Source organism: Vulpes vulpes, chromosome 16 (genome assembly GCF_048418805.1).
Source record: "Vulpes vulpes isolate BD-2025 chromosome 16, VulVul3, whole genome shotgun sequence".
Lineage (NCBI taxonomy): Eukaryota > Metazoa > Chordata > Mammalia > Carnivora > Canidae > Vulpes > Vulpes vulpes.
This window is the reverse complement of record NC_132795.1, coordinates 47,561,374-47,584,405: the sequence shown is the minus strand read 5'-3', so window position 1 is coordinate 47,584,405 and position 23,032 is coordinate 47,561,374. Positions and strand designations below refer to the sequence as shown.

At 54.9% G+C, this 23,032-nt stretch overlaps 1 protein-coding gene across 6 annotated transcripts in view; it reads left to right on the top strand.

Moving 5' to 3' along the window:
• The window catches only part of ZBED4 (zinc finger BED-type containing 4), a 31,112-nt gene extending 21,236 nt beyond the window's left edge, over positions 1–9,876 (top strand). For all 6 annotated transcript variants that reach the window (XM_072741028.1, XM_072741029.1, XM_072741030.1 and 3 more), the window contains one exon: positions 4,775–9,876. In XM_072741028.1, coding sequence (XP_072597129.1) covers positions 5,120–8,617 — 3,498 coding nt within the window. In that variant the 5' untranslated portion in view covers positions 4,775–5,119 and the 3' untranslated portion in view covers positions 8,618–9,876. The remainder of the gene's footprint in view (positions 1–4,774) is intronic.
• Positions 9,877–23,032: the final 13,156 nt, after the last annotated feature.

Below are 23,032 nucleotides of genomic sequence, written 5' to 3'. Positions count from 1 at the left end.
CTGCCCAGCCTAGCGAGAGCACAGACAAATATTTCACGAAGAGCTGTGAATGGTAGATATGCGTGGAAGATGCTCAGCGGTATCAGGCTTTAAGGAACACACCTCCAGTTTTTGTACATCTTAACACTTTTTCCCTTTCTTACTATTGCTGTTTAATACCAGCCATCCTGGTGGGCACGAAGTGATCTTAGTACTTTGGTTTGCACTTCTTGTAACGATTAATGACATCAAGCCTCTTTCCTTGTGCTTTTTGGCCATTTGTGAGTTGGGTAGTTGGCTTGGTTGTAGCAGTTGTCTTTCCTGGATATTAACCCTCTATCAGATATATGATTTGCAAATATTTTCTCTCATTCTACACCTTGTCTTTTCACCCAGTAGTGTTGTTTGATTCTCATGGTTTAAATTTTCCAGTTTTTTTTTTTCCTTTCTGTGTTTCCTCTTGTTTTATTTCCGTGTATTATATCTGCATGTTATCATTTACCTCCGCACATTGTACCATTATACCTTTGTGTTCGTAATGCCTGTGTTAATATTCCTGTCTCCAGATTTGACCATCTGCGTCCTAGCTGGATTTGACCATCTGCGTCCTAGCTGGGTCTGTGCCCATCAGTGATTTTCTCCTGGTTAGGGGGTCATGTTTTCCTGCTCTTTTGTGTGTCTGGTAATTTTTATTTGATGCTAGCCATTTTGAATTTTACTTTATTGTGTGCAGGGTGTTGTTACATTCCTGTAAGTTCTGTTGAGACTTGTTTTAGGACATGATTAAATTAGTTGCAGTTTGCCCCTCTTGGGGCTTGTGCTGAGGCTGCGCTGGGATGGCTCCTGAGAGACCTTTATTCTCAGCCTCCTGCTGAGTCTGTGCCCTTCTGAGGATTCTCCTTGCTGTTTCTTCTTGGGAATGCAGGCCATTCCCGGCCCTCCTTGCTGTTTCTTCTTGGGAATGCAGGCCATTCCCGGCCATTCCATTAGATAGTCCGTCTCCTATCTGTTTTCTGTTGGAGCCCCCTGCTCCGCTCCTGCTGCCAGCGTGGCCCTGACTGGAGCAACAGGGATGGACACCCTCGTCCGACCTCAGGACGGTGTTCAGTCTCTGTCACTGAGCAGAAGCAAACAGGGACTCCAGGCTCACGTGTCCTTTATAGGGTTAATGAAGTTTTCTTTTGTTTATCATTTGCTGAGAATTTTTATCATGAATGTGTTGAATTGTATCATGTTTTTCCCACATTGTTGAAATGATGGTGCGGTTTTTCATTCTCTGACTGTGGTGAATTATATTAACCTATTTTCAAATGTTAAATGAACTTTGCAGCCTTGGAGTAGTCCCGTTGGTACTACTGAATCTGATTTGTCAATGTTTTAAAAGGAACTTTCTTTTATTTTCATGAGTGTATTGGCTGTAATTTTAAAATCCTTTTCATTGTGGAGATTTTGAGCATACCCACAAGTAGAACCATGGCGCGCATCCAGTGACGGCTGCCCTGTGCCTGTTCGTGAGCATCCGCACGTGCATGGTTCATGTATGCCTTCTGTCTGCCCCAGCACCAAATCAGATTATTTTGCAGGAAAGTCCAAATACCGTACCATTTCATGCTCCAAATAAATACTTTCTTAGTGGGATTCAAATATGCACTAAGTGTTCACATTTCTCCAACTGTCCTCAGATTTTTTTTTAAGATTTTATTTTTGTATTCCTGGGAGACAGAGAGGCAGAGACACAGGCAGAGGGAGAAGCAGGCTCCCTGCGGGGAGCCCGATGCGGGACCTCCTATAGGACTCAATCCCAGGACCCCGGGATCATGTCCTGAGCTAAACCGCTGAGCCATCCGGGTGGCTTGATTCCAGAATCTTTAATTCCTTCTAAAGGAAGCTTCCTGCCCATTACCAGTCCAGCCCCTGGCCTCCGCTCACCTCCCTGCCTCTGGACACCCCTCTCTGTGAGTATTGCATGTGAATTCTGTCACCCAGTCAGTGTGCGACCTTTAGTGTCCGGCTTCTTTCTTTGAGCTCGGTCCAGCAAGCTCGTCGCGGTTCCTCTGTCGTGGCCAGCACGGTCTTGCGGAGGTAGCGCTGCCGCACACTTTTTCTGCTGTGGATTACATTTGGGCTGTTTCCACTCTTTGTCCGATGCCACTCACGCACAGGTTCTTGAGCGATGACATTTTCGTCTGTCCTCGGTATTTACACAGCAGCTGGATTGCTGTGGTGACTTTTTATACATTTGAGAAGCTGCCAGAGTGGTTTTCCAGGGGGGCACCCCATCTTCATCCCAGTGGCAGTGGGTGAGGGTACCGTATTTCCAGATCCTTGTCAGCACTTGTTATTATCTGTCTTTTTGAGTGTCGCCATCCTGTGAGTGTCTCATTGTGGTTTTGATTTATGTAAACCTAAAATTGTAATTTTTAAAAAGTCTTTTCCCAAACTGACTTCTTTTTTTTTTTTTTAATTTTTATTTATTTATAATAGTCACAGAGAGAGAGAGAGAGAGAGAGAGAGAGAGGCAGAGACACAGGCAGAGGGAGAAGCAGGCTCCATGTACTGGGAGCCCGACATGGGACTCGATCCTGGGTCTCCAGGATCGCGCCCTGGGCCAAAGGCAGGCGCTAAACCGCTGCGCCACCCAGGGACCCCTGACTTCTTGTTTTTATAGTGTCTTATGTTTTGGTCATTTTTGTTTGGCTTCTGTACTAAAAAATATATATATATATATATAATTTATATATACATGTAATTTTTCTTAGGAATTATGTAATTACACATACTGTTTTACAAACACAGGTCCATATAATCACTCTGTGCTCCGTGGTGACACCAGGAAGTCTTCGTTGTTGTAAACCTGGTGCTGCTGCTGGCTCTTGCTCCTGGTGGCCTGCTTCCTTTGTGCTTACTGAGATCTTATTTGTAAGCTAATTTTTCATTCTGAGTATTTGCCCGAACTTTGAGCAATTCATTATTTGGGATGTTTTCTGAAAAACGTGAATTTGCTTCTGGCAGGAGCTAGCTGCTTGTGAGGTGCGCACACTGTTTTAGGGTGGCTGCACTTTCTGCTTTGTGCAGCAGGCGCCAGGTGAGCCTGGCATTTCAGCATTCGCGTTGGTAGTGTGCTGGTTTGCAAGGGCCCTGGGCCGGCCCCGCAGCCTTGCCTCCTGGCCCTTGGCCACGGCTTGCCTGGCTGGGGTGGCCACCTGGGTGCTGCCTGGGGCCAGCCCTGGTTGGCGGTGCTTGGCCTCCTAGCGGGCATGTCCATGTGAACATGGTGAGAGAACCGTGCGGCCGAGTGGGCGAGTCCAGGGCCAGGGCGGTCCTGGGCAGGGGCTGAGGGCCATGGGGCCCGCTGGGCAGGGTGTAGACGGCAGCCCTCACTGCTCCATCGTGCCACCCAGTGCCCCAGGTGCAGGCCATCCCCACGGCCCCGGTGGCCGTGCGGGGGCTCAGGGACACGGAGGGCAGCCAGCTGGCCCCGGCGGGCGAGGTGCGGAGACCCCCAGGGCTCGGGCTGCCCTGCAGCCGCTGTGCCAGTGGATGTGGTGTCCTCCCTGCACTATGGCCGAGGCGCAGTTGCCCGCGCCGGCCCGGCCTCGGGTGCTCGAGGCGGGTGCCCGGTGTGCTTCAGCCTCATCCAGGCCAGCGGGGGCGGAGGCGGGCGCGAGCGGGGCGGGCGCGGGCCAGGCAGTGAGCGCATCGTCCCCTTGGCAGCTTGACCGCACAGGGCCCGCTTGTGCCAGGCCCCAGGCGGCGGGGCAGCCGCCAAGAGACCCCATGGGCCGGAGCGCTGGGCCACCCAGAGGGCTGCGTGCTGGTGGCACCTGGTGCCCCGACACAGCCCTGGGGCCGCTGCGTGACACTCGCTCCTCCCTGCCTGCCTTTGCTTCTCCGTTTGAGTCCTCCTCCTTGTTGGTGTTTATGGGGGGGTGCGCCGTCGGGCCCCACCGGCATTCTGCTGCTGATTATGGGTCGTGTTAAGTGTTTCTCTCCCAACTGTGTTTACACTAAACCCCTGGTCCTGTAGGAAGAAACAACATACGTCTATAGTAGGTTTCTAGAATCTATTTTCATATGTCAGCATGTTCCTTCTGCCATCTCTGCTGCCGGGCGCGGGGAGGCCCTGGTTGCTGTCGTCTCAGGCCTGTCCGTGCGCCACTGCCCGCACATCCCTCCGTGTGCACCCCGTCCCCGACCCGTGTGCCAGCCCGCTCCGTCCCAGCCTGTCCTGCTCACACGCCTGCCCCGGCGCCATTGCACACTGGCTGCAAGCGTTCACTGTGGTGCGGCGGTTCCCAGGGCCACTGTCCCGTCCCAGTGCCCGTGTCATGCTGTGGTGCCTGCGGAGTGGACAGGCGGGACACGGCTGGACGCGGGCTCCCTCTTAGGTGTTCAGCGTGTAGTCTGAGTTGGTTATGTCCTGGGCCGGCGGGGTTTGGTCCCCACTTGGTACATTAACTCTGAGAGCAAAGTGACAGGAGAGTGGCTCTCGGGGGCTCTGGGCCCCACAGGACCCCCCAGCTGCCGGCCGTGGTCGAGGTATTCTTGTTCCCCGGTCCTTGACCAGTAGATCCTTGACACTTCAACTCCTGTCTTTATTTTTCGCTTATTTTGTAGTCCTAGGGCATTTTCCTCGTATAAGAGGATTGTGAGATGTCAAGGAGCCAGTGCTCTGGATTGTACCTTTTGGTGATGGAACTTTCCTAGGCGTACTGAGGCCTGTGTAGCCGTGACGGGTTGGTTGGAAATGTGCGACTTAGGTCAGTGCTAACCTTGATCCTGTCTTCTTTTACAGATGATGCCGAAGGGTCATTGTGCTGTCCAGGTGACAGCGGCCCAGTTCCCAGGACAAGACGCGGGTCTCCGCCGTGTCAGTTGGTGTCTGCGCCAAGAAGCAGGTTGTGGTGAGGCTGCGGGCAGGTGGCGCTCTGCACCCTGAGGTGAAGTGGCCTGCCCTCCAGCCACATGCCCTCTTCGGTCAGATTTATCATCAGCCACATTCACACGCATCTCGAAAGATGGAATTATTTTTTAAGAGCTGAAGATAATGTACATTTGGGGGGCACAGATGAGGCTTTGGATCAGGTTTTCACCCACCTAAGAGAACAGGAGGAAGCAGCCAGAGTAGTTATGGTCAGTCATGGAGAACAACCAGGAGACGCGTCCCAGAAGGGATGGTGAATTTGTTTCTGATAAAATAAATTTTAAAATAGAAGAGGAAGATGATGTTCAAATCCCTAATCACAGTTTGGAAGGAGTGGAGTTTAAAGTGGAGCCGGATGGGAACCGGGCTGAGGGTGGCGGGGGCCGGGCGGAGGCCAGAGGGCCGCCTGGGAAGTGCCCCGCTGCCGACCAGGAGGAGGAGTACGGCTCCCTGTTCTCCCAGTACAGCAGCACGCTGTACGACGTGGCCATGGAGGCTGTGACGCAGAGCCTCCTCTCGGGCCGGGCCGTGAGCTCCAGGAAGAAGTCTCCGGCCTGGAAGCATTTCTTCATCTCCCCACGGGACAGCACCAAGGCCATCTGCACCTACTGCATGAAGGAGTTCAGCCGAGGGAAGAACGAGAAGGACCTGAGCACCAGCTGCCTCATGAGACACGTGCGGAGGGCTCATCCCACAGTGCTCGTCCAGGAGAACGGTGGCGTGCCGGGCCTGCCCTCCCTGTCACCCCCTCCTCTGCGGCTGCCGCCGCAGCCCACCGACCCCGGGGACCTGAGCGCCGTGCTCTCGCCCGTCAGCCTCGCCCCGAAACTGGCATTGAAGGCCCCGTCCCCTGATGACATGACGGAGGAGTCTGCGTCTGCGGTCTCCTCGGAAGAAGCCCCCTCCGACGCGCCCGCCTCTGACAAGTACGGCAGGGAGGAGGCCCCGGGGGGCCCGCCCCCCATGCCCTCCCTCCCCTGCGAGGACAGCACGGAGAACGGGGCGGAGAGGAATCCCCCGCCTCCCAAGAGCACTTCGGGCTCCAGGAGGCGGTCGGCTGTGTGGAAGCACTTCTACCTGTCGCCCCTGGACAACTCCAAGGCCGTGTGCATCCACTGCATGAACGAGTTCAGCAGGGGCAAGAACGGCAAGGACCTGGGCACCAGCTGCCTGATTAGGCACATGTGGCGGGCACACCGCTCCATCGTGCTGCAGGAGAACGGGGGCTCGGGACTCCCACCACCTTACGCCGTGCCCCCCACCCTGCTGCCCGCCCTGCCGCCGCCCGACGGGGACCCGAGCTCCGTGTCGTCCTCTCCGGGAAAGTTGGTCCAGGAGTCCCCTTCCGCGTCCTCCTCCCCTGACCGGCTGACGGAGGACCTGCAGGTGCACCTGCACGCCGGGGACACGCTGATGGAAGACGCGTCGGCGCTGTCCTCTGACGATGTGGGTGAGGCCTCGCTGGCATCCTCCCCCGAGAAGCCGCAGGCTGGCGGGATGAGCCCCAGCCTGCTGGAATGCGGTGCTGTGTTCCAGCAGAATAAGAAGGTCATGAAGAGGCTGAAGTCGGAGGTTTGGCAGCATTTTTCGCTGGCGCCCATGGACAGCCTCAAGGCGGTGTGCAGACACTGCGCTTGCATCATCAGCCGGGGCAAGAGGGGTGACGTGGGCACCAGCTGTTTGATGCGGCACCTCTACCGACGCCACCCAGACGTCGTGGGCAACCAGAAGGGCTCTCTGGGTGCTGGGTTGGCAAATTCTCCCTACGCCACCTTGGCTTCTGCAGAAAGTTCCTCCTCCAAGTTGACTGACTTGCCAACTATGGTTACGAAAAACAATCAGGTTCTATTTCCCGTTAACAGCAAGAAGACCTCCAAGCTGTGGAATCACTTCTCCATCTGCTCTGCGGACCCCACCAAGGTGGTATGCTTGCACTGCGGCCGCACCATCAGCCGGGGGAAGAAGCCCACCAACCTGGGCACCAGCTGCCTGCTGCGCCATCTGCAGCGCTTCCACGGCAGCGTGCTCAAGCCCGACGTGCCCAGGGCGGCGCGGGCCTCCTCACCCAGCCTCCGCGGGCCCCTGAGCGCACAGCTGTCAGGAGCTTCCTCCTTCGACGACACCAACGAGAAGTTCTATGATTCTCATCCAGTTGCCAAAAAAATCACAAGTCTCATAGCTGAAATGATTGCACTTGACCTCCAGCCATATTCTTTTGTAGACAATGTTGGCTTTAACCGGCTGCTCGAATACTTGAAACCTCAGTACTCTTTGCCCTCACCTTCTTACTTCTCCAGGACAGCCATCCCAGGCATGTACGATAATGTGAAACAGATCGTCCTGTCACACCTTAAGGAAGCGGAGAGCGGCGTGATCCACTTCACGTCCGGAATATGGATGAGTAACCAGACTCGTGAGTACCTGACGCTCACCGCCCACTGGGTCACCTTCGCGTCATCGGCCCGGCCGTACTGTGAGGACCACCACTGCTCAGCCCTGCTGGACGTGTCTCAGGTGGACTGTGACTACAGCGGCAACAGCATCCGGAAGCAGCTGGAGTGCTGGTGGGAGGCCTGGGTGACGTCCACCGGCCTTCAGATTGGGATCACGGTCACCGACAACCCGAGCATCGGGAAGACGCTGAGTGAGGGGGAGCGCGCCAGTGTGCAGTGCTTCAGCCACACAGTCAACCTGGTCGTCAGCGAGGCCATCAAGAGCCAGCGGATGGTCCAGAACCTCCTCAGCATCGCACGGAAAATATGCGAGCGGGTCCACCGGTCTCCGAAAGCGAAAGAGAAGCTGGCCGAGCTGCAGAAGGAGTACGAGCTGCCCCAGCACCACCTCATTCAAGACGTCCCATCCAAGTGGAACACGTCGTTTCACATGCTTGAGCGACTCATAGAACAGAAACGGGCGATTAACGAGATGTCGATCGAGTGCAACTTCAGAGAGCTGATCAGCTGTGACCAGTGGGAGGTCATGCAGTCCGTGTGCCACGCGCTGAAGCCCTTTGATGCCGCGAGTCGAGAGATGAGCACCCACGTGTCCACGCTCAGCCAGGTTATCCCCATGATCCACATCCTCAACAGGAAAATCGAGATGCTCTTTGAGGAGACGATGGGCATCGACACCATGCTGAAGTCCTTGAAGGAAGCCATGGTGAGCCGGCTGGCTGCCACCCTCCACGACCCGAGGTACATCTTTGCCACGTTGCTGGACCCTCGCTACAAGGCCTCCCTGTTCTCGGAAGAGGAGGCGGAGCAGTACAAGCAGGATCTAATCAGGGAACTGGAAGTGCTCAATTCTACCTCAGAGGACACGCCTGTCTCCAACGGGTGTGACCCAGGCTCCCCCTCGAAAGACGCAGTGGGGGAGGAGAACCTGTGGTCACTCATGGCCAAGATGACGAAGAAGGGCCCCAGGGAAAAGACGAAGGTGCCCGAGGACATGGTGCTTGCGTATCTGGAGGAGGAGGTGCTCGAACACAGCTGTGACCCCCTCACCTACTGGAACCTGAAGAAGTCGGCCTGGCCGGGCCTGTCCGCCCTGGCCGTCAGGTTCCTGGGCTGCCCCCCCAGTATCGTACCCTCTGAAAGGCTGTTCAGCACACCCACGGAGAATGGTGGCTTCGGCCAGTCCAGGCTCACGATGGAACATTTTGAAAAACTGATCTTCTTGAAAGTGAATCTTCCCTTGATATACTTTCAGTATTGACACTCACAGCGGAACCACCAGGCCACAGCTTGTCGCTCACCTGGCACCAGCCGTCCGTCCCGGGGTGGCGGCGCGCTCCGGGCGGGGCCATGCGGGGTGTCGCAGCCGGCATCCCGAGGCGGGCACGAGCCTCCCCGTCCAGCGTCACTGTAATGTCTACGAGTGCCTTACTCCCCGTCCTGCAGACCGGGTGTCACCGCGGGCTCCCCACGGGCCCACTAGGAACAGCCTGTCTTGCCGATGATGAAATAACGATGATTAGGGTTTCATTCATAACTGTAAAGTTTTTTAAAAGTTGGGGGTTAGTAATTTGTCTTACTAGAAGGGCAGAGGAGATGTAAACAATTTTATTCTCTAGGCTTTTTATTCAATTATGTAAAAACCACGAATCAGGTACTGTATTTTAGTTAAAGATTGCTTTAAATCAACAGAACGGCCTTTATGGCTGTTAAGTGAATTCTGTAAATAGGAGGTGGAGTTCAAGCCATCCTGGCTGAGCAGTTTCTAACTGCAGGCTCTATGTCAAGGAGTACAGAGAATATTCTGGAACATAACTGTTGACCGCAACAGAGGTGTGGCATCGGAAGATGAAATTAAGACGTGCCCTGGAACGTCGGTTATGTAGCGATCTGGTTAAAGAGCGCGTTCCTGGTCTGTGCTCCCCATTCAGGTTTTACGTGGTCGGCTCACGCGGAGGCCCCGACCTGGGTCATGAGCCCACGCGAGGGGCCGTTCACAGCAGGCCCACGAGGATGCCCCGCCTCGGACCTGCTGTCTCCACACCAGGAAGCTATCCTTTGAAATTTGTGCACTGACCCCACTGACCCCAATTTGATCAAATTATGTATAAAATTCTTTTTACAAGAGATGGCTCATCAACAGGGAGGAGACTGCCGTACTGCAGTGTAAGACTAGCCTTAGGCGTTTAGCTTTTTTTATATATATGATAGGGAGGACCAGCCATCGCCGGGTGTGAAGCCCGAGGACACAACGAGGCGTCCATCGTCAGAGTCTTTTAACAATGATCTCTCTTCAGAAGTTTTGCTTCCACATCTAGAGAAGGGTTCGTTTTCTTATTTCAAACCGATTAAATACTCTGGATGAAGCAAGTTACTCATTTGCCTATGACCTTTTAGAAAAGTTGTTTTGTTAAAAAAAACTGTACCTATTATTAATCTGGATTTGCATTGACTATGTTTTAGTGTATTTATAAATGGTGAACTCAGTTTCTGAAATTAAACTTTTTATTTGCAATTTTCTACTGCTGGAGGACACTGGCTTTTTATTCTGAGGATGATAGGAGGGTCCCGCTGGCACGGCCTTCCCTGCTGGAGTTCTCATCTTGGCGCTCGCGGGGAGGGCTGGCACGGGGAGGACGCGGTTCTGGCAGCGGGCTGGCAGCGGGCGGCCTCGGCTGGTGCCAGCGGGCAGAGCGGTGGGCGGCACAGGTGCCTCCCCGCAGGGCCGGGGCGTGCTCGCGAGTCCTGCCCACCTGCTCTCCATGGGAATTTCTAGGAGCGTCTGCGAAGCGATGTGTGCATCCATCCTCCTCATCCTCCCCAGCCAGGATCCGAGCTGCCGATGTGAGTCCACGGCAGGTGTCATGGCTGTGCCTGAAGGAGCTCTTGTGCCTCTGCTTTGCACGAGGGGAGCTGCACACGCCGCCCCGTGAGTTCTGGGCCCCGGGGGCCTCTGTGGGGTTGGGGTCACCAGGGTGGGGGGCGGCTGGGAACCTGGGGCGAGGCTTGGCCCCCTTCCGACCTTCTGTCTCCCCTGGGGGCGGGTCCGTGCAAGGATAGCAAGGTGAGCCTGCCGCCTGTCCCCACGCCTGGCCTGTCACCCCCAGCCCTGCACCCCCAGCCCTGTCCACCCCCCCAGCTCTGTTCCCTACCCAGGCCTGTCCCCCCCACAGCCCTGTCCCCCCTCAGCCCTGTGCCCCCCCAGCCCTGTCCCTCCCCAGCCCTGTGCCCCCCAGCCCTGGCCCCTCCCCAGCCCCTTTGTGCCCAGGGCTCCGTGGCATCTCCCTGGGGTCCTGCGGCCTCCGCCATCCCTGTGATACACCCCAACCCCCTGACCCCGCGATGCCTCCCAGCCCAGCATCACCAGTTTGGCCAGAGCAGGGCTCCACCCCTGGCAGCCATGGGGCTGCGGATGGGGGTGCACCGCGTGGCCCAGGCCTGGCTGCACGAGGGCAGGAGTGGTAACCCACTGGGCACGGCTGCCCCTGCATGAGCGAGCGCACAGCCACCCAGGACGCAGCCTGCCCCCACCTGGTGCCCGAGCGGCCCTCCTCCAGGTGCAGCCCGCTGCTGGCACAGTGGTAAAGTGGACGCTGCCCTGGTCACCGGAGCCCGTGTCTCAGCCGTGTTACGGCAGCGCCCAGGCCCACGACACACCCGTTTGCAGGACACGTCGGTCCTGGGCCGCACTGTCCAGTGACGTGCGGCGGGGCGGCCCCGGGGACAGAGCAGCCTCCGGGTGGGAGGGATGCGGCTCCTGCTGAGGCCGGCAGGTCTGTTGTGCGCAGAGCAGAGCGGGTGGTGAGCTGGGCCTGACTCCCTGGTCACTCGTAGGGAGGAGTCCTGTAGGAACCTGGTGGCCCTGCAGCGTGCGTGCATGTCAGCCGAACCTGGGACTATTCAAAGTTAAAGCTCCCCTTGCCCCTGCGACCTGGTGGCCGCAGCCCGGGTGTCCCCACCACCGCCGAGGCCGGACAGACTCTCTGTGCAAAGAGCTTTGTGACGACAGGAGGGAGGCGCTGTCTGAGGAGCAGGGTCTGGTGCAGGCGGGTCCTGGGGGCCGGGGTGCGGGGGGCCCTGGCGCATGGGGGGGACGCGCAGGTTTCCTTCAGTGAACGGGTCTGGAGCTGCTGTGCCTTCACGTGACTCAGCAGGACAGCAGAGACCGGTCCCCGCAGCCACGAGCTCGACCGGCGACAGCCAGGACCGGCCCCGCACCCCCTCTGTGCCCGCCAGCAAGCCCCACACGGGGACCAACGGGAAACCTGGGGAGCCGAGAGGTCACTTGCCTGTTGCAGGGTCGTCTGGACGCAGCCGATGCCCGAGCACAGGCTGAGGCAGCAGCCACGTGTGCACACAGAACAGAAGCCTCGGCATCGTCCACACACGTGGTGTTGCGGGTCCTGTGCAGGGGTGGGGGGAGAGGGAGAGGGGGTCCTGGCCGGTCACCGGGTCACCAGCCCTGAGCCTGCAGCAGGGACCCTGAGCAGGAATTGTGCGCGGCCCCAGGCCCACCTCCCCTCCAGCTGCCCGGATTTGCGTAGACCCCTCACTCGAGCTACTTTAGTTCCGCAGCTACTGTTAGTGGACACCCCTGGGTTTATATGCTGGTTTTCATAAAATCGGCAGCATCCAAACGAGTTTTTGGAAGTTATTTTATCTGAACACGTGTCAGTCCTGCAGGATTGTTGCAGGCCCAGCACAGGCCGCCCCGAGGCTCACCTGGGCCTCTGCTTGCAGGCCACTCTCAGGCACCGGGGCCAGCCTGCCGGGGGGAGTGGGGCTGGGGGACCGGGGGGCCGGGGCCAGAGCAGCATGCAGGGGACGGCCCAGCTGCTTCTGCCACTTACTCCACAGGGCCAGTCCTGCCAAGGGCCCCCCAGCTTGTGTTGCACTGAGCTCACCTGCCCCCCCCCCCCCATTCTGGAACATTCTATGTCCCCAACCCCCACACATGCCGGCAGGTGGTCATTCTCTGGAGTGTTGTGAGGTGGTACAGATCACGGGAGTGCAGTTCACCTGCCGCCCACCTGGCCCCCACCTGCCCAGGCCCCTCACTGCACGTTGTTTCCCCTTCATAATTAACAAGTACGTTGTGTGAAGCCCTAAGACAGTGTAGACAACACATTCCCCATAGAATTTTAATCTATTTTTTTTTATTTTAAAGATTTTATTTCTTCATGAGAAACACAGAGAGGCAGAGACACAGGCAGAGGGAGAAGCAGACCGCCTGCAGGGAGCCCGATGTAGGACTCGATCCCAGGACCCCGGGGTCATGCCCTGAGCCCAAGGCTGACGCTCCACCACTGAGCCCCCCAGGTGCCCCTGTATTTGCTTTTTAAACCACATTTTAAGGGTTTCCTGGGTGGCGCAGCGGTTTAGCGCCTGCCTTTGGCCCAGGGCACGATCCTGGAGACCAGGGATCGAATCCCATGTCGGGCTCCCGGTGCATGGAGCCTGCTTCTCCCTCTGCCTATGTCTCTGCCTCTCTCTCTCTCACTCTGTGACTATCATAAAATAAATAAATTTTTAAAAATTTTAAGAAAATAAATAAATAAATAAATAAACTACATTTTGAACTCTTCGTTTATGACCTGTGCCCCATCACCCGCCTTCTCGGGGGCAATGCCCTAGAGCTCCTCGCCCGCCTTCCTCACCCCTGTGCTGGGCTGGGCATTCCTGGAGGAACTGGAACTGCAGCGGGGAGCCCAGGTCCGGGCACCAAGGTGCTGGTTCCATGGGGCTGGCTCCTCCAGGCCTCAGGCAGTGGGTCTGCTGCAGTGAAACCTGCACCCCGCCCACCTCCAGCCCCTCCCACACCATCCCCTCAGCCTTAGACCCACGGGGGCACCGTCTGTGGGGACCTGACGTGCCCCTCCCCCTGCCCGTGGGAACCCCGCCGCCTCTGTGTGTCCTCCAGACCTGGAGCTGGGCCCCCGCCGTGCAGTTCCCGTCTTCACCCTGGCTCCACATCATCTCCCATTGGGGCAGAGGCTCGTGCTGGGCGCCCCCCCAAGTGGCTTCGGGGTCTTTCAGGAAGGGACGTGGGTGCAGGGCGTGGCCCCGAGGTGTCCTTGCATGGGGAAGCAGCAGAGAGCAGCTTATGGGGTGGGGGTGCTCCAGCCACACACAGCACAGGGGGCAGGGGCAGGTCACTGCCCAGGATGCAGCTGGACGTCCGTCTCCAGAGCTGGCAACGCGAGGGGCCCCAAGGACTCACGGTGCGGGCGGCGCGGGCACAGGCGACTGCCAGGACCAGGAGGAGGGAGGCCCGTGGTTTCCAGCACAGGCGAGCACGTCAGGGCGGCCCCGTGGCCAGTTTCAGCTCTGAGCACTGCAGCCGCCGCCTCCCAGCCCTCCAGCCACCTCCCCCAGCCCCCTAGGGCCCCAGACCCCTCCAGCCCCCAGCCTCTCAGCCTCTCAGCTCCCCCCAGCCCCCTAGGCTCCACCCAGCCCTCCAGCCAACCCCCCAGCACCCCCAACAGCCCCCAGAGCAGCTCGCACAGTCGTGGGAGCCACATCCTCCAAGGACCGGAGGCCTGCGCTCTAACGCGATGGCTCCTCCTGACCCGGCAGGTGCACACGCAGTCAGGTGGCCGCCGTGCTTCTGAAGCCATTTGCTGGGCAGCTGGAGGAACAGATGCCGACGTTACAGACACCCGCACGCACGGGAGACCTAGATGTGACCCCGGGCCAGGTGGACGACCCACAGAAGAGGTCCATGGACAGACGCAGCCTGCATCAATCAAAATATAAAAGAACAGCAAAGCCCGGCAAGCCCCTGGGAAGGGGCAGACCCTGGTTCCAGAGCTGCTGTGCTTGCGGGTTAGTGTCCCTGACGAGCGCAGAGCCGGGGGCAGGCGGCCCACGGCAGCCATCCCTGAGGCCCGACGGCGGACCTGCCAGCCGAGGACTTTAACACGACGGTCGAAGAAGCTCAAGGAAGTAGAGGCAAATGTGGCGAAAGGCAGGAAAAGGAGGTTGGAACAAGCGGACTAAAAACATACAAAACCTAAGAAAGCAAAGGTAAACGGGACTGGAAAGCACCACGACTGAAGCGGACAGTCCACGCGAGGGACTCGGAGGCAGAGTCCAGAAGCAGCAGAAAGAATCTGCGAACCCAAAGACAGACAGCGGGAATCACTGAATCTGATCAACAGGAGGAGGAGAGGCTGACGTGCCAGAGCTGAGGGCCCGTGGGATGCGGCCAGGAAGCCCCACGCACATCGTGGGAGTCCCAGAAGGAGGACAGCGTGGGGACAGGCAGGAGAGGGGGAAATAAAATGGCTGAAGACTTGCCAACCATGACGACGGACGTGAGTGGGACCATCCAAGCAGCCCAATGAGACGCACTGGAGATCCACGTGGAGCCACGACCATAGGGAACGGCCGGGAGGCGGGCATCCTGAAGCGACGAGGGTCCTCCCGAGGGGCCGCCGTGGCCTCCCCCCAGGGTCCCCGCAGCCAGACCCACCGGGCCACTATCCCTGAAGGGCGAGAAGAACAAAACTGCCCTTCGAGAATCCTACATCTGGCAAGACCATCCTTCCAGACCAAGGGAGAAAGGAAGACGTTCGCAAGAATGCTCGTGACCTGCAGACCGCTCTGGGCATCCTGCCAGGGGCGTGAGGGACGCGGGCAGGACCTGGAGGTGTCCACGTGAACAAAAAGTTCACAAAGGTGAACACCTGGGCAGTTGGTGGGCACGTGGCATCGTCGTAACGGGCTTGTGACCCCAAGCTTCGTGTTCTGTATGATTTAAGAGACTGGTCCTTGACGAAGCAAACTAATGGAATTCGGTCTGGGGTTCCGCACACGGGGGACAGACTGAGGAGTTGGCCACTCCTCCTGGGTCTCCAGGGAGTAGGAGGACCTGGTGTGAAGAGCAGCGGCCGCGGCTCCGGGGAGCGCCAGGGCCACTGGAGGCTCAGAGCGGACGGCTCCGAGTTAAAACCTTTGGGCTGTCGGGTCGTGAGGGCCCACAAGCCGGTGAGCTCTAGCTCCAAACCCAGGCCGTCCCCACAGGAACAGGAAAACCCCCTGTGCCTCGCACAGAGCCGTCCTGAACGTGCCAGAGCACCCGATGCTCAGCAAAGCCTGCCCTCGAGGGAAACGTGTTAGCCGAGCCTCACTGACCAACTCCGGCCCCCTCCGGGGACCTGTCCCCACTGAGCAGACGGGGAAAGAGGGGACAGGCTCCGTGAAGCTCAGTGCAGAGCCACAGGCTCCCCGGAGCCGGAGTCTGATCACAGGACTGTAAAGACTTTCTCTCTGCGCTTCTCACCGCCACCGTTCCGAGGCCTATGATAGCGGCTCCTCTCGCCCATACATCACGTCTGACTATCAAGAAAAAAAATCACAAGGCCAATCACACAACTAAACTAACCCAGTATGAAGAGACGGGGCGAGTTTCAGAACAAGCTTGGCAGGGATGTTGGAATCATCAGAGAGGGAACATAGAACATAGGGTCAGTACGCTCGGCGCTCGTGCAGACGCAGTAGATGGCGCCCAAGCACAGACGGGCAACGGAAGCGGAGCAATGCAAATCCTGAGAAAGAACAACAACAAAGCGCTAGAGAGAGGATACTGCTGCAGAAATGAAGAATGCCCTCTGCGGGCTTACTAGACTGGACACGGCTTAGCAAAGAATGTCTGAGCGAGAGGACATGTGGAAAGAAATCTTGAAAACTGAAAAATAAAGAGAAAAACCAAACAACACAGAACATCCAAAGATGATGGGATAGCCACAGAGTGTAGCCGACGTGGGATGAGAACACCAGAAGGAAAAGAAACACAAGGAACAGAAGAAGTATTTGAAATGATGGCTGAGAATGTCCCCAACTCAGCATCAGACGCGGAGCACAGAGCCAGGAAGCAAACAGAGCAAAACAAAACAACCAACGCATTTAAATATCATGTTCAATTAATGAATTCTATAAATAAATGTTAAGTCCTGAAGAAGCCAGGTGGGAGGGGGGAACTTCCCTGTAAGGAAATGAAGATAAGAACCACATCTGACTTTTCAGAAGTCACGCAAGCCAAAGAATGTGGACCAAAATACTTAAGGTGTGGAGAAAAAAATCCCACCAACCTACAGCTCTATACACGGTGAAATTATTCTTTTGGGGTTTTTAAAAAGATTTTTATTTATTTATTTGAGAGAGAACAGGAGCAAGGGGAGCAGCAGAGGGAGAGGGAGAAGCAGACTCCCTGCCAAGCAGGGAGCCCCTCACGGGACTCGATCCCAGGACCCCGGGATCACGACCTGATCTGAAGGCAGGCGCTCAACCACTGAACCACCCGGGCGTCCCTGGTGTAATTGTTCTTAAAGATGAAGGAGAAATAGACATTCTCAGACAGACACTGAAGGAATTCATGGCCAGCGGACAGGCTTGGAAGAACGTTAAAGGGAGTTCATTGGAGAGAAGGAAAGTAATGTAGGTCAGAGACTCAGACCTACGTAAAATAAAGAAGACCACTGAAGAAGGAGGAAGTTAGCATTTCATTCTTAATCTAAAGTAAGTTTGTTCAAAATAATGATAACATAGAATCACATATGCTTACACATGAGATACGTAGCTTTACGCTTATGTAGCTTACGTATGAGAAATGAATGCCAGCAATGACACAAGGGACAGGAGGGAAGAATTAGAAGTATTTTATTATAAGGTACTCACATTACCCATGAAGCAGCACAGTGTTATTTGAAAATAGAGTGGGATTAGCTATAAACATATATTCTAAACTCTAGGGCAACCATTCAAAAAAAAAAAAAAGCAAAAATGAAGTATAACCAATATGCTAAAGAGGAGAGAAAATGGAATCATAGAAAATGCTTGATTAACAGTCTGACAGAGTCAATATAAAAACAAGGCCCAACCATATGTTGCCTACAAGAAACTCACTTTAGGTTTTCTTTAAAGTTTTATTTATTTAAGTAATCTCTTCACCCACTGTGGGCCTCGAACTCACAACCATGACGTCAAGAGTCACCTGCTCTACTGAGTGAGCCAGCCAGGTGCCCCAAGAAACCCACTTTAAATATAAAGACACAGGGCAACCCCAGAGGCTCAGTGGTTTGGCACTGCCCACGGCCCAGGGCGTGATCCTGGAGACTGGGGATCGAGTCCCGCATCCAGCTCCCTGTATGGAGCCTGCTTCTCCCTCTGCCTGTGCCTCTGCCTTTCTCTCCCTCTCTCTCTGTGTGTCTCTCATGATTAAATAAAATAAAATCTTTAAAAAAATATATAAAGACACATATGGATTAAAAATAAATGGAGGCAAGTATGCTAATGGTAATCAAAAGAAATCAGGAGTAGCTGTATTAATTTCACACAGCAGACTTCAAAGGAAGGAAAGTTATCAGAGAACGAGGAAGGGGATTATATAATGATGAAGGAATCCGTTCTCCAGGAAGACGCAACAACCCTCAATGTGTGTGTACCTACCAACAGAGCATCAAAATATATGGGGCAAAAAATAATAGAATAACAAAGAAATAGCTGAATCACTGTCATAACTGGAGAGTCAACAATCCCGAGACATGGATGGGTCCAGCAGGCAGGAACCAGTAAGGACATGGCTGAACTCAACAACACCATCCATCAACTGGATATAAATAAGGTCTGCAGACCACTTCATCCGACAACAGCAGAACAAATTCTCCTCAAGCTCATGTGAACATTTGCCAAGATGAACCACATTCTGGGCATTAAAACACCTCAACAAATACAAGATAGTAGAAGTCCTACATCCCCTCTCGGGCCGTGGTAGAACTAAACTACAAACCAGTAACACACAGACAGCTGGAATATCCAGACATACATGGAGATTAAACAACACACTTTGTTTTTTCTCCTTGAGAGAGAAAGAGTGAGCATGAGTGAGCAGAGTGGCAGGCGGTAGAGGCAGAGGGAGAGAGAGAATACAAAGCACACTCCACACCCAGGGCAGAGCCCAACATAGGCTCTATCTCACAACCCTGAGATCATTTCCTGGGTTGAAATCAAGAGTCAGATGCTTAAAAGACTGAGCCACCCAGGCGCCCCTAAACAACACCCTTCTAAACAATGCATGGGTCAAAGAAATGAAATCTTAAGAGAAATTTTAAAATAAGTAGAACTAAGTGAAAATAAAAACACAGCTTACCAAAATTTGTGGGATGCTGTGAAGCACTGCTTAGAGGGAAATTTACAGTGTTGAATGCATATATTAGAAAAGAAGAAAGATCTAAATTAAATAATGTAGGTCCCTTTCTTTTAGGAACATAGAAGAAAAAGAGCAAATTATGTCCAAAGTAAGCGGAAGAAATAATAAGAATCAGAGCAGAAATTCATGAAATCGAAAACAGGAAACGAATGGAGAAAATCAATGAAACCAAAAGCTGGTTCTTTGAAAAGATTAATGAAATTGGTAAGCCTGTAGCAAAGCTAACTAAGATAACAAAGAGAAAGGACACTAATCACTAATAACGGAAATGGAGGAGGAGACATTACTACAGACCCATGGTCATTAAAGGATAAGAGAATACTATTAACAACCAGGCACATAAACTTGATGACCTAGATAAGAATGGACCAATCTCTTGAAAGACACATTCTGCCAAAAGTCACACAAGAACAAACAGACAATGTGAATAGGCTTGTATCTATTAAAGAAACTGAATCGATAATTAATAATCTTCCCAAACAGAAAGCACCAGGTCCAGATTACTTTACTGGTGGATTCTACCAAACGTTTAAGGGAAAATTATACAATTCTCTGCAATCTCTCCCAGTAGATAGAAACAGATGGAATACCTCATGTACGAAGCCAGCATTTTCCTGATACCAAAACCAAAGGCACTACAAGAAAACTACAGACCAATATCACTCATGAACAGAGATACAGAAATCTAAAAAAAAAAAAAAAATAGCAAATCAAATCCAACAACGTATGAAAAGAATTCTACACCATGACCCAATGGGATTTATCCCAGGTATGCAAAACTACTTCAACATTTGAAAACCATTAATGTAATCCATCAGAGAAAAAAGCACATGATCATAATGGATGCAGAAAAACCATCTGACAGAGATCCCTGGGTGGCGCAGCGGTTTGGCGCCTGCCTTTGGCCCAGGGTGCGATCCTGGAGACCCAGGATCGAATCCCACGTCGGGCTCCCCGTGCATGGAGCCTGCTTCTCCCTCTGCCTGTGTCTCTGCCTCTCTCTCTCTCTCTCTCTCTGTATGATTATCATAAATAAATAAAAATTAAAAAAAATATCTATCTTTAAAAAAAAAAAAGAAAAACCATCTGACAAAATCCAACACCCATTCACGATCAAAGATCAAAGTGCTCAGTAAACTAAGCCTAGAGGGCATTTCCTCTCTCTCCACTCCTTCCTTCAAATCCCAAGTCATTTTGTGGACACAAACAAATCAATTTTGAAGCTTGTATAGAGAAGTAAAAGACTCCCACGACAGAATGCTGAAGAAGAACAAAGGTGGAAGACCGTCATTACCTGACTTCAAGACTCACTATAAAGCTACAGTTAGGACAGTGTGGTTTCGGCAAAAGAATATACATGGGACAAAATAGAGAGAGCGCGCCTAGATAGACACGTCCATAAATCCAGTTAACTGACCTTTGATAAAGGAGCAAAGACAACACAATAAAGCAGAGATAGTCCCTTCTCCTAATGGCGCTGGAACAAGTGGACATCCACTCAGGGGGAGAAAAGAACCTAGGCACAGACCTACCCCCTTCATAAATATTCACATGAACTAAGTCACAAACCTAAATAATCGCAAAACTATAAAATTCCTAGAAAGTAGTGTGGAGATGACTTTTTAGATACAACACCAAAGAGAGAACTGATGGCTAGATTTTGTTAAAATTAAAATTCTCTGCTCTAGGGACGCCTGGGTGGCCCAGCAGTTGAGCATCTGCCCTCAGCCTAGGGCGTGATCCCAGGGTCCTGAGATCGAGTCCCACATCGGGCTCCCCGCAGGGATCCTGCTTCTCCCTCTACCTCTGTCTCTGCCTCCCTTTGTGTCTCTCATGAGTAAATAAATAAAATCTTTAAAATAAAAATTCTCAGTTCTAGAAGGACAACGTCAAGAGAACAAGATATACCACAGACGGGGAGGAAACATGTAAAAGACATATCTGATAAAGGGCCATTGTCCAAAATACACAAAGAACCCTTAAAACTCAACAATAAGGAAACAATTCCATTGAAAATCAGTTTTAAAGGTGTCACCGAACAGCAGTGACGTACAGATGGCAAGTCAGCATCACATCGCGCACACCCGGCAGGTGCACGTGAACACAAGAGACGCCGCTGCACACCTGTTGGAAGGGCCAGAACGTAGGACATGGACAATGCCAGGGGCTCTGCCCATGGGCACTGGAGCACAGAGGGACTGTAGGGGGGTCATGGAGGGGCGCAGGGCGGCCGCAGGGAGGCGCCTGGCTGCTTCCTACAAAGCCACCCATACTCTACGTCGGCCCGGCGGCCGTGCTCGGTACCCACACGAAGGAGCTGGAGCCTCATGGCCCCAGAGGCTGCGCACGGATGTTTACAGTGACTTTGGTCACATCTGCCAGCGCCTGAAGCGCACACGTTCGGTCTGTGACTTCAAATCCCTGCGGCGTCGGTGGCTTGGGTGTGCGGCCAGCCCTGGCAGCAGGATAAATTTGGGCCACCCCTCCCATGAACAGAGGCAAACGCCAGCGGATCCCAAGTCTCCGTGCAGAAGCAATGCGAACAAGAGCCCAGAAGGTGCCAGCCGTGGAGCCCGAGGGTGGGACACAGGCCATGAACCCAGCCGCACACGGGAACGTGAACCTGCAGAAAAGTGCCTGGGAAAGCGCTTCGTGATCAGAACACAGACGACAAGGGAGGAAGTGACCTGTGGCCTGGGACAGAAAGGGTCAGCACCCCCAGCAACTGAAGAGTTTTCATAACATGGAGGGGAAGTGCCCCAAGTGCACGGAAAACAGACCAAAGGCGGACAGACCACTGACCACACTGGACGGTGCTTGATCCTGTTAGATGTTCACCTTCCTCTGAAGACACAAAGAAGCGTCCCGAGACACCGCCGCTCAGGCATAAGAGCAGCTGGGTCAGGGCCGGCCCTGCAGCCCCGGAGGGGTACCGCTGAGCCACACGGCACCCACGTGCAGCCCCACTCCCAGGGGCACAGCATGAGAAAACACGCGTGAGGCCATGCACACGGTGGCCAACAGCCGCGTGGCTCCAGGAAGGGGAAGCCTCGGGTCCAACGAGGGGCTCAGCGGGCTCCCAGGGAGGACGGAACCCAGTCCACGCAGGTCTGCTCGTCTTTTTTTTTTTTTTTTTTTTTAATTGATTTATGATAGTCACACAAAGAGAGAGAGGCAGAAACACAGGCAGAGGGAGAAGCAGGCTCCATGCACCGGGAGCCCGATGTGGGATTCGATCCTGGGTCTCCAGGATCGCGCCCTGGGCCAGAGGCAGGCGCCAAACCGCTGCGCCACCTAGGGATCCTGGGTCTGCTCATCTTCACGGGAAGGAGGGAAAAGCCAGGCAGCAGTGACTCGAGTCACAACACTTGGAGGGGCTGTGGTGGAAGCGATGCCCCAAGCATGCTCTGGGAGCAGCTGCCACTTCTGGAAGCAGCTCACCCTCCCCACGCGGGCGGAAGGCAGATCCTGGGCCACACGGGGAGGAGACGCCACGGAGCCAAGGCCGGCCTGTGCACCTGTGGCCTGGGGCACGGACCTGGGGCACCTGCAGCCAACAGGCAGACACGGACTCCGCGGTGGCTGGTCGCTCAGGGGACAGGAGGCGGGGGGCAGCACACCCCACAGAGATGGGGACCCAGAGCTGCAGGTGTCCCAGAGGCGTGTGCAGGCATGCCCACCCCTTGCGCGTCCAGAGGGGTCCGGGAGCAGACGTCCCCGGCCTCGGTGTCCACAGCCGCTCCCCGCAAGAAGCAGGGCCCTTCAGCCGCTGACCTCCGGGCAGACGGGGAGGCCCGAGAGCCTTGGCGGCAGGCAGGGAAGCAGCTATGAGGGGGCCCGGGGAATCAGGTGTGAGCCAGCCACCACCCGGACCGACAAGTTTGCACACTGAGGAATCACAAACGGGTGCTAAATGCCAATGATGCATAAATAATAAACACGGCGGACAGACAGAGGAACGGGAGAGGCAGGGCTGGCTCGCAGGCATCAGCTGGCAGGCAGGAGGGGCCACCCGGGCTCCGCAGGAACCATCCGCGCACCCCGGAGAGGCCGCAGGAGGTCCCCCCGGGGCTGTGTCCACACACACACTGCTCGTTGGCTGCAGTGGACCACGGCCAGGCCACAGGCAGAGCTCTCACCGGCCCAGAGACATGGCCTTTCCTTAGGGGAGTGCCAGGTGTGCACGTGTGTGTGTGCGTGTCAGCACGTGCGTGATCGTAGTACACGTGATGTGTCCACATGTCAGTGCACATGATGCCCGTGCATGTGGGAGCTGAGTACGTGCGGGGTGATGCACGTGCGCAGCCACACCCTCCCCGTGTGCTGTCCCCGGGCCCGCTGGTATTAGACGCGCTCAGTACGTAATAACCAACGTGTGCTCCTTCAACAAAGCGTAAAGGTGCCAAGGTCATCACTTGAAACACGACCTGGGAGTCTGTGCAGTATCACCTGTCGTACGATCTCCGC